This window comes from Lynx canadensis, chromosome A1 (assembly GCF_007474595.2).
Source record: "Lynx canadensis isolate LIC74 chromosome A1, mLynCan4.pri.v2, whole genome shotgun sequence".
NCBI lineage: Eukaryota > Metazoa > Chordata > Mammalia > Carnivora > Felidae > Lynx > Lynx canadensis.
In genome coordinates this window covers 111466504-111478905 of record NC_044303.2, presented here as the reverse complement: position 1 = coordinate 111478905, position 12402 = coordinate 111466504, and the positions used below count along the sequence as shown (strand labels likewise).

Below are 12402 nucleotides of genomic sequence, written 5' to 3'. Positions count from 1 at the left end.
GCTGTCAGCGTAGAACCTGCTTCAGATCCTCTGCTCACCCCCTCTCTTTGCCCCTCCCCCACTCACACTCTCTCAAAAATAAATAAACATTAAAAAATAAAAATATAAATAAATGCGGATGTTCTCCCTTGATGGAATGAAAGCTAAGTCCCAAGGACATGCCCTGGTTAATAATTATAAAGCATTAGAAACGGTTTCCCTGCCTTTGTGTACAGACCTATATCTGAGTCCCCAATAGTGTCTTTAAAAAATTCTAAAACCGAAGTAATTGTTAAGTATAATAAATGTGCAGAACTTAATGAAGTATAGTTCTGATAAATTGAAACCAAATACAATTCTAGGATAAACAATATTTTTTTCACTTACGAAGGCCTATAGAAAGCCAAATAAAAAATTTGTCTCCTTAGATGCATGATGGCCCCTTTAGTTAGATAAGAATTAGAAATGTGAAGATTTTATGTCACATACTTTCTCATTCCTGAGGAACCATTTATCTATGGGTTTCTGCAGTTTATTTATTAAACTTCCTAGTACTTGTCAGTGGTATAAGTGATTCTTTGACAAATGATGTGCGTACTTAAGATTTTTTTTAATTTATTTATTCTTGAGACAGAGAGTGGGGGAAGGGCAGAGAGCAAGGGAGACAGAATGCCAAGCAGGCTCCTTGCTGTCAGTGCAGAGCCTGACATGGAGGTTGAACTCAGGAATGCAGAGATCATGACCCGAGCTGAAATCAAAAGTCAGAAACAGGGTACCTAGATGGCTCAGTGCCTGGGTGGCTCAGCCAGTTAAGCTTCTGACTTCAGCTCAGGTCATGATCTCATGCCTCATGAGTTCAAGCCCCACATTGGGCTCTCTGCTGTCAGGGCAGAGCCCCTTTGGATCCTTCTTCCTCTCTCTGCCCCTCCTATTTCATGCCCTCTCTCTCAGAAATGAATTTAAAATGTTAAAAAAAAAAGAGTGGGACACTTAACTGACTGAGCCACCCAGGTGCCTCACATACTTAAGATTCTTATATTAATTTCTATCTCCCTCACTATGGACTTTACAAGGGCAAATCCATTCTTTAAAACTTTGCCATTTTGGGCGCTTTGGGTGACTGGGTTAAGCCTTGATTTTTTTCAGTGTTTGTGGATTGCAGCCCCATGTCAGGCTCTGTGCTGACAGCAAAGAGCTTGCTTGGGACTCTGTCTCTCCCTCTCTCTGCCCCTCCTCCTACAATACATAAATTAACTTTAAAAAACTTACCACTTTGCCACAAATCTAGCACTGACAGCACTAGATTACACTTACGTGAATAGTTGCAGAAATTTTTCTTTTAGAGGAAGTGTCAAAAGAAGGCATTTTAAAAAAAAATTTTTAATCTTTATTTATTTTTGAGAGAGAGAGTGTGTGTGTGTCTGTGTGTGTGTGACCGGGGGAGGAACAGAGAGGGAGACCCAGAATCTGAAGCAGGCTCCAGGCTCTGAGCTGTCAGCACAGAGCCCGATGTGGGGCTCGAACTCAAGAACCGAGAGTTCATGACCTGAGCTGAAGTCAGATGCTTAACCGACTGAGCCACCCAAGTGCCCCAAAACATGGCATTTTCAATGAGTCTTATGTATAATTTTTATTTGATTTTAGAAGCATTGTTTAGGCAGGCTACTAATAATACTTGATTGATAAAATGTAGATACACAGCTGAAAAGATTGAGTCATAAGTGACAAAACTGGAATTCAGTTTCCGGGGGATAAATTTAGGCAGTAAGTTGATCCTTGGACTCCTCTCCACTCCACACAGAAATAACAGCTAAAAATGTCAAGGGAGAAAAACAAATAACTAGACTCAAAAACAAGAGAAACAGCAGACCAAAACGCAGCATTGCAGAGCTAACATTGGGCCTGTTGGGCAGCAAGTCCATGAGCAGGCAACAGTAGCACATTCTATGGGCTAAAAAGCACTGGAAGTGCTCCACATAACAAACACATAGGGACAAATAGGACTCACTGCTTGAGGTAAGCTTTCCCTCCAAAAATTATTCAAAATATCATTTGCTATTGACCCACATAGCCTTGAACTTGAGCTTTTTTTTTTTTTTAATTTTTTTTTCAACGTTTATTTATTTTTGGGACAGAGAGAGACAGAGCATGAACGGGGGAGGGGCAGAGAGAGAGGGAGACACAGAATCGGAAACAGGCTCCAGGCTCCAAGCCATCAGCCCAGAGCCTGACGCGGGGCTCGAACTCACGGACCGTGAGATCGTGACCTGGCTGAAGTCGGACGCCTAACCGACTGCGCCACCCAGGCGCCCCGAACTTGAGCTTTTAAGTTCAGCAGAAGAGAGGACAACTAGTCTTCCCACTGCTGGTGGGCGATAGCCCCAAATCATTGCAGGACACTACCATGACCCCTAGTCTTGGGGAAGGGGCCAGAAAATTCAACTAAAAAACCCCTTAGATGGGCAGGAAGGGATGGAGAACTTGGACAGAGATAAGCTAAAACAAAAACAAAAATTCTCCCACTCCAGTAACCTACAAACTCAAATTCTAACAAACATGAATAAATACTACATTTAAATTATGCCAGCCAGGGGCACCTGGGTGGCTCAGTCAGTTACATGTCCAACTCGATCTTGGCTCAGATCACGATCTCACAGTTTGAAGGTCTGAGCCCCATGTTGGGCTCTGTGCTGATAGTGAAGAACCTTTTTCGGATTATCTCCCTCTCTTTTTGCTCCTCCTCTGCTCTCTCTCCCTCTCTCTCAAAATACATGAATTAATGAAAAAAAAATAAATTCTGCCAACCAAATAAAAAATTGGAATTTGTGAGGGGCGCCTGGGTGGCGCAGTCGGTTAAGCGTCCAACTTCAGCCAGGTCACGATCTCGCGGTCCGTGAGTTCAAGCCCCGCGTCAGGCTCTGGGCTGATGGCTCAGAGCCTGGAGCCTGTTTCCGATTCTGTGTCTCCTTCTCTCTCTGCCCCTCCCCCATTCATGCTCTGTCTCTCTCTGTCCCAAAAATAAATAAACGTTGAAAAAAAAAATTAAAAAAAAAATTGGAATTTGTGGGGGGTGAGGGTATAGGTGAAATAGGTGATGGGGACAAGGAGTGCACTTGTTGAGGGGCACCTGGCTGGCTCAGTGAGAAGAACATGCGACTCTCGATCTTGGGGTCTTGAGATGAAGCACCACACTGGGGGTAGAGATTACTTAAAAAAATACTAATAAAAAAATACTTTTTTAAAAAAAAAGGAGAAAGAGGAGGAGAAAGAGGAGGAGGAGGAGAAGAGGAAGAGGAAGAGGAGGAAAAGGAGGGCACTTGTGATGAGCACTGGGTGATGTATGTAATTGTTGAATCACTGTATGGTGCACCTGAAACTAATATTATACTGTATGTTAAATAACTGGAATTAAAACTTAAAAAATTGCGAATTTCCCCAGAAAGAATTTTATAGAACAGTCTGAATACATTACTGAGCAAAAACAGGAAGAAACCAACCAAAACCAGACAGGTATTAAAAAAATTAATCTTAGAAATGAAAAATACAGGTATGCAGATATAATATTCATGAGATGAGATGAAAAGTCCAACCTGGACATAGTCAAAGAGGAATTAGTGAAAAGATACATCTCGTATGAATTCTGAAGTAAAAAAGAATAGAGAAAATGACAAGCATATTTTTAAAAGAAAATAGCTTTATATGTCAATCATACCTCAATTAAAGAAAGAGAATTTTCCATAAATCAAGATATACAAAGATTTTCAAATTAAAATGTGCTCTGAAAAATTAGCAAGATAAACAATACACTCAGAGTCGCCAAACTGAGGAATATTAAGGATAAAAGAAAAATCATGAAAGCTAACATTATCTTCAAAGTAACAATTAGATTGACAGTAGGCATCTTACTGATAACCAAAGGATCCAGAAGTCAATGGAGTAGTACTTGAAACCTGTCAAGAATTTAAAAAAAAAAAACAAAAAAAACACCAACTTTAAATCTATGAAGAGTGAGCATCAAGAATTAAGTTTATGACCACTCTATAATTTCTTTTTTAGTTTTTATTTATTTTTGAGAGAGACAGAGCAAGCAGGGTAGGGGCAGAAAGAGAGTGGGACACAGAATTTGAAACAGGCTCCAGGCTCTCATGACCTGAGCTGAGATTGGTCACTTAACCAACTGAGACACCCAGGTGCCCCTGGCTTATGACCACTGTAACACCAGATTAGATTCAAACCACTTTCAGCCATAGCCTTCCAATGACTTGGGTGTACAACATAACACAATTCAGTAACTGGCAAGTTATCCATATCCCTTTAAATGACGAGTCACTATATATAAGCTTTTTCAATAACTTTATTGAATAGCCAAATTGATAAGTTAGCACATTTCAAATGATTATTTGCATGGGTTACAAATGACTTTTTTGTTTTTACAGGAATAAAACAGTGAAAATTACAAACTGTAAAAAGGAAGACAAATCTTGTCTCTAATATTTAAGAGATGCAAGATTTAACACAGCACATTGAAGATCAATACATATGTGAATTTGAGAACAAGAATTTAATGTTACAATATTATACACTACTTTACAAAATTAAAATTTCTATAGAAGGATTTTATTTGAAATAGTTAACAAAATCTTGAAATCACATTTGATGGTCCCCTAGATAATAGCTGTTATGCATCTTTAATTAGAAGAAATAAATCTTTAATTCTAATTATTGTAAAACAGTCTGTTAGACTCAATACATTACATTAAATTAAAACAATGAAATATATGCAAACTAAAATGGTACAGCTTGAGCGAATATTAGTATGTCACGTACAGAAATGTTATTTTAAAAATCCTAGAAATTAGAAAAATAGAGTACTTTTTGTGGTAGAATTGCCATGCTCAGATTTAAATACCAAGATTGCCCTTGTCTGTTACTTTAGTAGTTGTAGATCTGTAGAAAATTCAAGGATCTTTCATAATTTACAACTACAATAAAAAAAATATGGCATAGTGTAAATATTAGTTGCTTTACATCAAAAAGTAATACAAGATGAGATAGCAGGTACTGCTCTACTGCCAAAAAAAAAAAAAATCAAACACATTCAGTACAGCAAAAAATAATTGCTTAATATCAATATCTCCAAAAGGCTCATTCATTCCCTCATTATCCAGAGAACAAATATTGTGAATCTTAACTAAAGTTATGTTTTTATGACCTGCCTATTATAAAATTATTCTGGATTGCACATATTACACACTATCTAAAATAATTTTTAAAGTAAAATTTAAAAAGTAAATTTGTGAAATATACTAACAAAGCATGTGGCAATAACAAGTCATACCCACTTAGGGATGAAGTGAGGCACAAGGAAGATTACTGTCCCTAGAAGCACTAACTTTTCCCTCTGGAAGATTCTTCACTACTCTTAAGAAAGGACCTACAAATATCAACATTTACAATTCACATTAAGAAGAGAATTTTAGTTATTTTAAGAAACATCAGTGCACAAGGATGACTCTGTTTCTTGAAAAGAGGGGAAAATATAAATTTATCATAATTTGCTACAACATGAAACTTGCTTCCTAATACATGAAGCAGTTTTTAAGAAAATTTCCAGTTCAATGTACCACTTGCATATTGAAGATAAACCTTAATACTGCTTAAGGGAGAGGATATTTTTATAAAACCCAATTACTCTGATCCAGCAGGCAAGCCGTAGTATATACTCTAATGGGGACCTGCTTCTTCCCTATCCCTTTAACTGAGTTAAAGTCAGCTCATACTGATGTAAACCTGAAAGTTACTATTTCATTGGTGATCATGAGACCAAGATTGTAAACACATTTTTCTAACCCATTAAAACAAAGAAACAAAAATCTTTTCATCAAGTATTACACATGAAGAACTTTTACTTTAAGAGGTTCATACAAGACAAGGTGAATCATTGAAAAATGGGCCAAATCTTTTAAAGACATCCTATCACAGCACTTTAAATATACAAATGTATAATTTACCTATTTGTAAACAAAATTCACTTAATGGTTTTGACTATAATATTTCTCTGGCTCAATCAAAAAAGCAGTCTCTTGAGCATGTTGAGAAATCAAGTTTCTACCATAACTTCAATGTAGTGAATTTGTGTAATCTTAATATCCACCAAATCAAACAGCAGCATTCATGCTTTTAATAAGTTTTAATATCCAAGAATAAATATCTTACGAGCGGCTTCCAATTTAATTAAACTCCTTAGAAAAATGTTACTTAAGCATTTGAGACAGAATTTTTAAAAACCTTTAATTTCTTTTAATTCATCATTTCACCAATATAACACTTCTATTATACATCAGAGCAGAAATGTACCAAACAAAGCCTACTTAAAGGATCAAGACAACCAAAGTTTCTCATCTCCCTATTATCATTGTCAGTTTCAGTGTATTTATGAAGACAGCTGATTCTTTTCACTGCAGAATAGGATAGTGTGTCCACCCAAGTCTTCTGCAGTCAAATCGGAAAACCACTTAATTATAGATTTCACTTCAAAGTGACTTTGTTCTTCAAGCATAGAGAATACTGACAGATTTTAAAGCCTGACTGTATTATTTCATATTTTTTTTCTCAAACTAGACTGGAGTTAGTTCACTCTAGTTTTAGTTAACATGATGATCCTTTTTCTTCCTTTAAAAAAAAAAAAAACAAAAAAACAGGTGTGGGGATGGGTTCTAGTTCTATGTAGTATTTACTTCTGAAAAAATTTTTTGATGTTAAAAAGATCATTATCAATGGATTTATAATGTCCCTGCAACACTTAGTCTTGTGAAGTTTTAAATGTAGCAGCCAAAATTTCAGGAAAAAATGAGAAAAATGTATTTGAAACACAGAAGTCTTTATTTTACAAAATTTACTTTACCTCTGCAATATTGTCTCATCTTATTTCAATCCACAACAACTCAAACATTATTGGCAGCAAAGGAAAACAGTATCCAATCAAATATACGTAGATATATTTTGATTTGAAAAATACAGTATTTCAGAGTTGCATGTTTGATTCTCTGCTGTGGTCCTTTATTTGCTATAGTTGGTTGAAATCACAGTGAGAACATATAATCATCACATTAGTCCACAAACCTAATAGAAAAGGAAGGTATTACACATTCTCAGGTGTTGGGCATTATCATGAATTTCCTTAAAAATATGTCAAATATCTTCATTTGTTCATTTATTTACTTGTTGTTGTATATGCAAGAGGAATTCATAATATGATAATGCAGATTCTGTTCTGTCTTCTACCATGTTTTGAAGGAAGTTTGCTTTCATTGGACTCTCATCCCTTAGGAATAAAAGACAAAAATATATACATTAGATAAAATGTAATAGTAAAATAAACAGTGGATTTGTCGTGAGGCTTTTAACACACTTTTTTAAAAAATATATTTATTTATTTATTTATTTATTTATTATTTTTTTTTATAATTTTTTTTTCCAACGTTTTATTTTATTTTTGGGACAGAGAGAGACAGAGCATGAACGGGCGAGGGGCAGAGAGAGAGGGAGACACAGAATCTGAAACAGGCTCCAGGCTCTGAGCCATTAGCCCAGAGCCCGACGCGGGGCTCGAACTCCCGGACCGCGAGATCGTGACCTGGCTGAAGTCGGACGCTCAACCGACTGCGCCACCCAGGCGCCCCAAAAAATATATTTATTTTAAAGAGTGAGAGCACGAGTGGGGGAGGGGCAGAGAGCCCAATGTGGGGCTCGAACTCACGAGCCTGAGCTCAGGATTCAGGTCCTGAGATCGTGACCTGAGCTGAAGTCAGACACTTAACCAACTTAACCAACTGAAACACCCAGGTGCCTCTTAACATACTTTTTACTAGTAACTGGATATAAAGCATAATTTAGTAATATTTATTGAAAATTCTTTTTCTTTTCTAAAGGGTTTGCGTAAGCAATAGGTCACATTTAACTATGATTCAAGACAGGTCCTTGCAAAGCTAAACACATTGTTTCACTATTAGTAAATGAAAAATTCAACTTACCTTATCACATAAAGTATGGGGAAAAATGGTCTCTGCTCTCTAAGCCAAGAGATGAATGCTATTATTCTGGCAGATTCTGGTGTATCAAGCTCCGGAAGGTCTGTCTATTAAACAAAAATCAGCAATATACAGTTTACTTGAGTCATATATCTAATGCATCTCAAAGTTTATCATGTATATGAATCACCTGTGCTGAACTGCACATATTGATTTAGGAAGTCTCAGGGAAGGGGTTTGGGAGTGTGTATACCACAATTTTCTAGTAGGAGCTAGGCAAACTTTTTTTTTTCTTTTTTGTATTTTCATTTATTTTTTTAAAATTTATATCCAAGTGAGTTAGCATACAGTGCAACAATGATTTCAGGAGTAGATTCCTTAATGCCCCTTATCCATTTAGCCCATCCCCCCTCCTACAACCCCTCCAGTAGCACTCTGTTTGTTCTCCATATTTAAGAATCTTTTATGTTTTGTCCCGTTTTTATATTATTTTTGCTTCCCTTCCCTTATGTTCATCTGTTTTGTCTCTTAAAAGTCCTCATATGAGTGAAGTCATATGATAGTTGTCTTTCTCTAATTTCGCTTAGCATAATACCCTCTAGTTCCATCCACGTAGTTGCAAATGGCAAGATGTCATTCTTTTTGGTTGCCGAGTAATACTCCATTGTACAGATATACCACATTTTCTTTATCCATTCATCCATCCATGGACATTTGGGCTCTTTCCATACTTTGGCTATTGTCGATAGTGCTGCTATAAACATTGGGGTGCATGTGCCCCTTCGAAACAGCATACCTGTATCTCTTGGATACATACCTAGTAGTGCAATTGCTAGGTTGTAGGGTAGTTCTAATTTTAATTTTTTGAGGAAACTCCATACTGTTTTCCAGAGTGGCTGCATCAGCTTGCACTGCCACCCACAATGCAAAGAGATCCTCTTTCTCCTCATCCTCGCCAACATCTGTTGTTGCCTGAGTTGTTGATGTTAGCCATTCTGACAGGTGTGAGGTGGTATCTCATTGTGGTTTTGATTTGTATTTCCCTAACGATGAGTGATGTTGAGCATTTTTTCACGTGTCGGTTGGCCATCTGGATGTCTTCTTTGGAGAAGTGTCTATTCATGTCTTTAGCCCATTTCTTCACTCGATTATTTGTTTTTTGGGTGTTGAGTTTGAGAAGTTCTTTACGGATTTTGGATACTAACCCTTTATCTAATAATGTTGTTTGCAAGTATCTTTTCCCATTCTGTCGGTTGCCTTTTCGTTTTGCTGATTGTTTCCTTTGTGGTGTAGGAGCTTTTTATTTTGATGAGGTCCCAATAGTTCATGTTTGCTTTTGTTTCCCTTGCCTCCAGAGATGTGTTGAGTAAGAAGTTGCTGAGGCCGAGGTCAAAGAGGTCTTTGCCTGCTTTCTCCTTGAGGATTTTGATGGCTTCCTGCCTTACAGTTAGGTCTTTCATCCATTTTGAGTTTATTTTCGTGTATGGTGTAAGAAAGTGGTCCAGGTTCATTTTTCTGCATGTCGCTGTCCAGTTTTCCCAGCACCATTTGCTGAAGAGACTGTCTTTATTCCATTGGACATTCTTTCCTGCTTTGTCAAAGATGAATTGGCCATACATTTGTGGGTCCATTTCTGGGTTCTCTATTCTGTTCCATTGATCTGAGGGTCTGTTTTTGTGCCAGTACCATACTGTCTTGATGATTACAGCTTTCTAATACAGCTTGAAGTCCGGGATTGTGATGCTTCCTGCTTTGGTTTTCTTTTCGAAGATTTGGGGTCTTTTCTGGTTCCACAAACTTTTTTTAATGTTTGTTTATTTTTTGAGACAGAGTCTAAACTGGGGAGGGGCAGAGAGAGAGGTACACACAGAATCCAAAGCAGGCTCCAGGTTCTGAGCTGTCAGCACAGAGTCTGATGTGGGGCTTTAACTCACAAACCGTGAGATCATGACCGGAGCTGAATTGGATGCTTAACTGACTGAGCACCCAGGCTCCCCTAGGGGTACACAAACTTCTTAAAGGGTCAGACAATAAATACTTTTGGCTTGCAGGTCATTTGGTCTCTTTTGCAATACACAACCCTACCAATGTTCCACTAAGTAGCCACAGACCATACATAAGTGAATGGACATAGCTATGTTCCAGTAAAACAAAAACAGGTGGCAGGCCCTCTTCGGCACACTTTATTGAGTCCTGATCCAGAAGAACATCCTACCTCCTCTCTTCATTTTATTATGGCATCTAGAATTAATTGATTCATTCAGGAGTTATTACAAATATGAAAATTTCTTTTTTTGTCAATGTTTTTTCTTTTTTTTTTAATTGTGCCACCCAGGTGCCCCAATTTCTTATCTCATTACCTAAAATGCCTAGTCAACCAGAGCAGTAATTTTAAAGCCTGAAAGCTAGAGCTTATCCCAGCATTAATTCTGAGAGATATTATCTTTTATTTTTTTTAATGTTTATTTATTTTTGAGAGAGAGCGCAACAGGGGAGGGGCAGAGAGAAAGGGGGGCAGAGGATTTGAAGCAGGCTCCGTGCTATCAGCACAGAACCCAATGTGGCGCTCAAATTCTCAAACCTCAAGATCATGACCTGAGCCGACGTCAGACACTTAACTGACTGAGCCACCTAGGCGCCCCAGATAGGTCTTTTAAATACATGAATCTCCCGATGACTTCTGTGAATGGAGTTAAACCCATAAATATGAAAAAGCACTGACATAAAATACATATTCCAAAGTGGGGACAAACAGATAGTAGGGTCTGAAAAATATGACACTAAATAATACCATGTTATAATTAATTCTAACTTTAAAACTGAAACTTATCCAAATGCTTTATTGCTTAACAAATGCTTTCGCATGGATCATTTCAGTTACTCCTCCATAGGCAACAATATTCTTACTTTACGGATAAGGCTGTTAGTGACTTGCCAAGGTGACAGAGCTATTGACAGAGTTTATTGTTATCTTCTTCAATAGTAAATATTAATCCAACTGACACTGATCACAAGTTATTTCCTTGTGTGACAATTAGATCAGTTCTTACTCTAAAGCAGCAGTTAAAAGGACCTTGTCATCAATGAAATCACTTGCCAAAAACACAAAAACACAAAAACTACAACATTAACACTAATTCTAGAAAACTATTTCTTTTTTTTTGGGGGGGGGCATTAACTAAATTCATTACTTTCTTCCTAAAATAGTCTATTGTCATAGACACATAAGAACAACTAAGTCATTGATGCAAAATAACCCAAAGAATGCCTTTAAAACATAAAATGACTATTTTAGGTTCCCAATTAGAAGGGAAACATAATCTGTGGCAGCATTTTATTTTCTGGAAAAACTTTGATTTAAAATGGGATGTTCATGATTTTGCCACATTTGAAATGCCCTTTAAGTCTACTATAATCACTTTAATAAATTCTTACCATAGTTTGTGGAATTAATGCATAGTTTTGAACTCCTAGAACTCGGCTGAGAAAATTTTGTCCACAATTTTTTCCAACCCAAAGCATCAATACCTGGGGACAGGAAGAAAATTATTTTGAGATGTGCATTTAACAGTCTGCTGCTGACTCACCTTTACCACTGAGTATATTTTTGTGTGTTTTTTTTTTTTTTAAGTTTATTTATATATTTTGAGAGCAAGAGAGCATGAGCAGGGGAGGGACAGAAAGAGAGGAAGACAGAGAATCCTAAGCAGACTCGGTAGTCAGCACAGAGCCAGATGTGGAGCTGGAACTCAGGGAACTGTGAGATCATGACCTGAGCTAAAACCAAGCGTTGGAGGCTCAACCGACTGAGCCACCCAGGCACTCCTAGCACTGAGTATGATTTAAAAGATCAAAATAATAAATATGTTTAGTGAAATTGTACTGACTTCAAATGAACTAATAATAATCAGTTTTAAGCATGATGAGACATTTTATGCTTGGCATGAAAAGAGGCTATGAAGGGAGAATGTGGCTCACACAAAAATAGAGATTAAATAGCATATAATCTGCCCCAAAAAAGAAGATATTATAGGGAATGAATGTGTACTAGTACATGGAGGGAATGATCCAGATCAGTCAGACTAACTCACAAAGCCTGCATCCATGAGGAAAGCTCCATCCCTGCTGAGCTTCTCCACGGAAAGCTGAAGAATAGGCGGCTGAGGTATGGTGCGATCATTGATGTTGAGTGCTCCCTGAGAAATTAGACAGAAAAGTTAAAGCTTTTATTTTTTATTATTTAAAAGACTATTTTTTTAACATTTATTTATTTTTGAAAGAGAGAGAGAGAGAGAGAGAGAGAGAGAGAGAGAACGAGCAGAAGAGGGGCAGAGAAAGAGACACAGAATCCCAAGCAGGCTCCAGGCTCTGAGCTGGCAGCACAGAGCCCCAT

The 12402-nt window shown here is 37.4% G+C and overlaps 1 protein-coding gene across 1 annotated transcript in view; it reads right to left on the bottom strand.

The window, feature by feature from the left end:
• Positions 1-4315: 4315 nt before the first annotated feature.
• SEC24A (SEC24 homolog A, COPII coat complex component) overlaps positions 4316-12402 on the bottom strand; it is a 72634-nt gene continuing 64547 nt past the window's right edge. Inside the window, exons 20-23 of the mRNA XM_030318264.2 lie at positions 12101-12205; positions 11445-11537; positions 8013-8116; positions 4316-7303 (exon numbers count right to left, since the gene is read on the bottom strand). Of these exons, the coding sequence (XP_030174124.1) occupies positions 7189-7303; positions 8013-8116; positions 11445-11537; positions 12101-12205 (417 nt within the window). The 3' untranslated portion in view covers positions 4316-7188. The remainder of the gene's footprint in view (positions 7304-8012; positions 8117-11444; positions 11538-12100; positions 12206-12402) is intronic.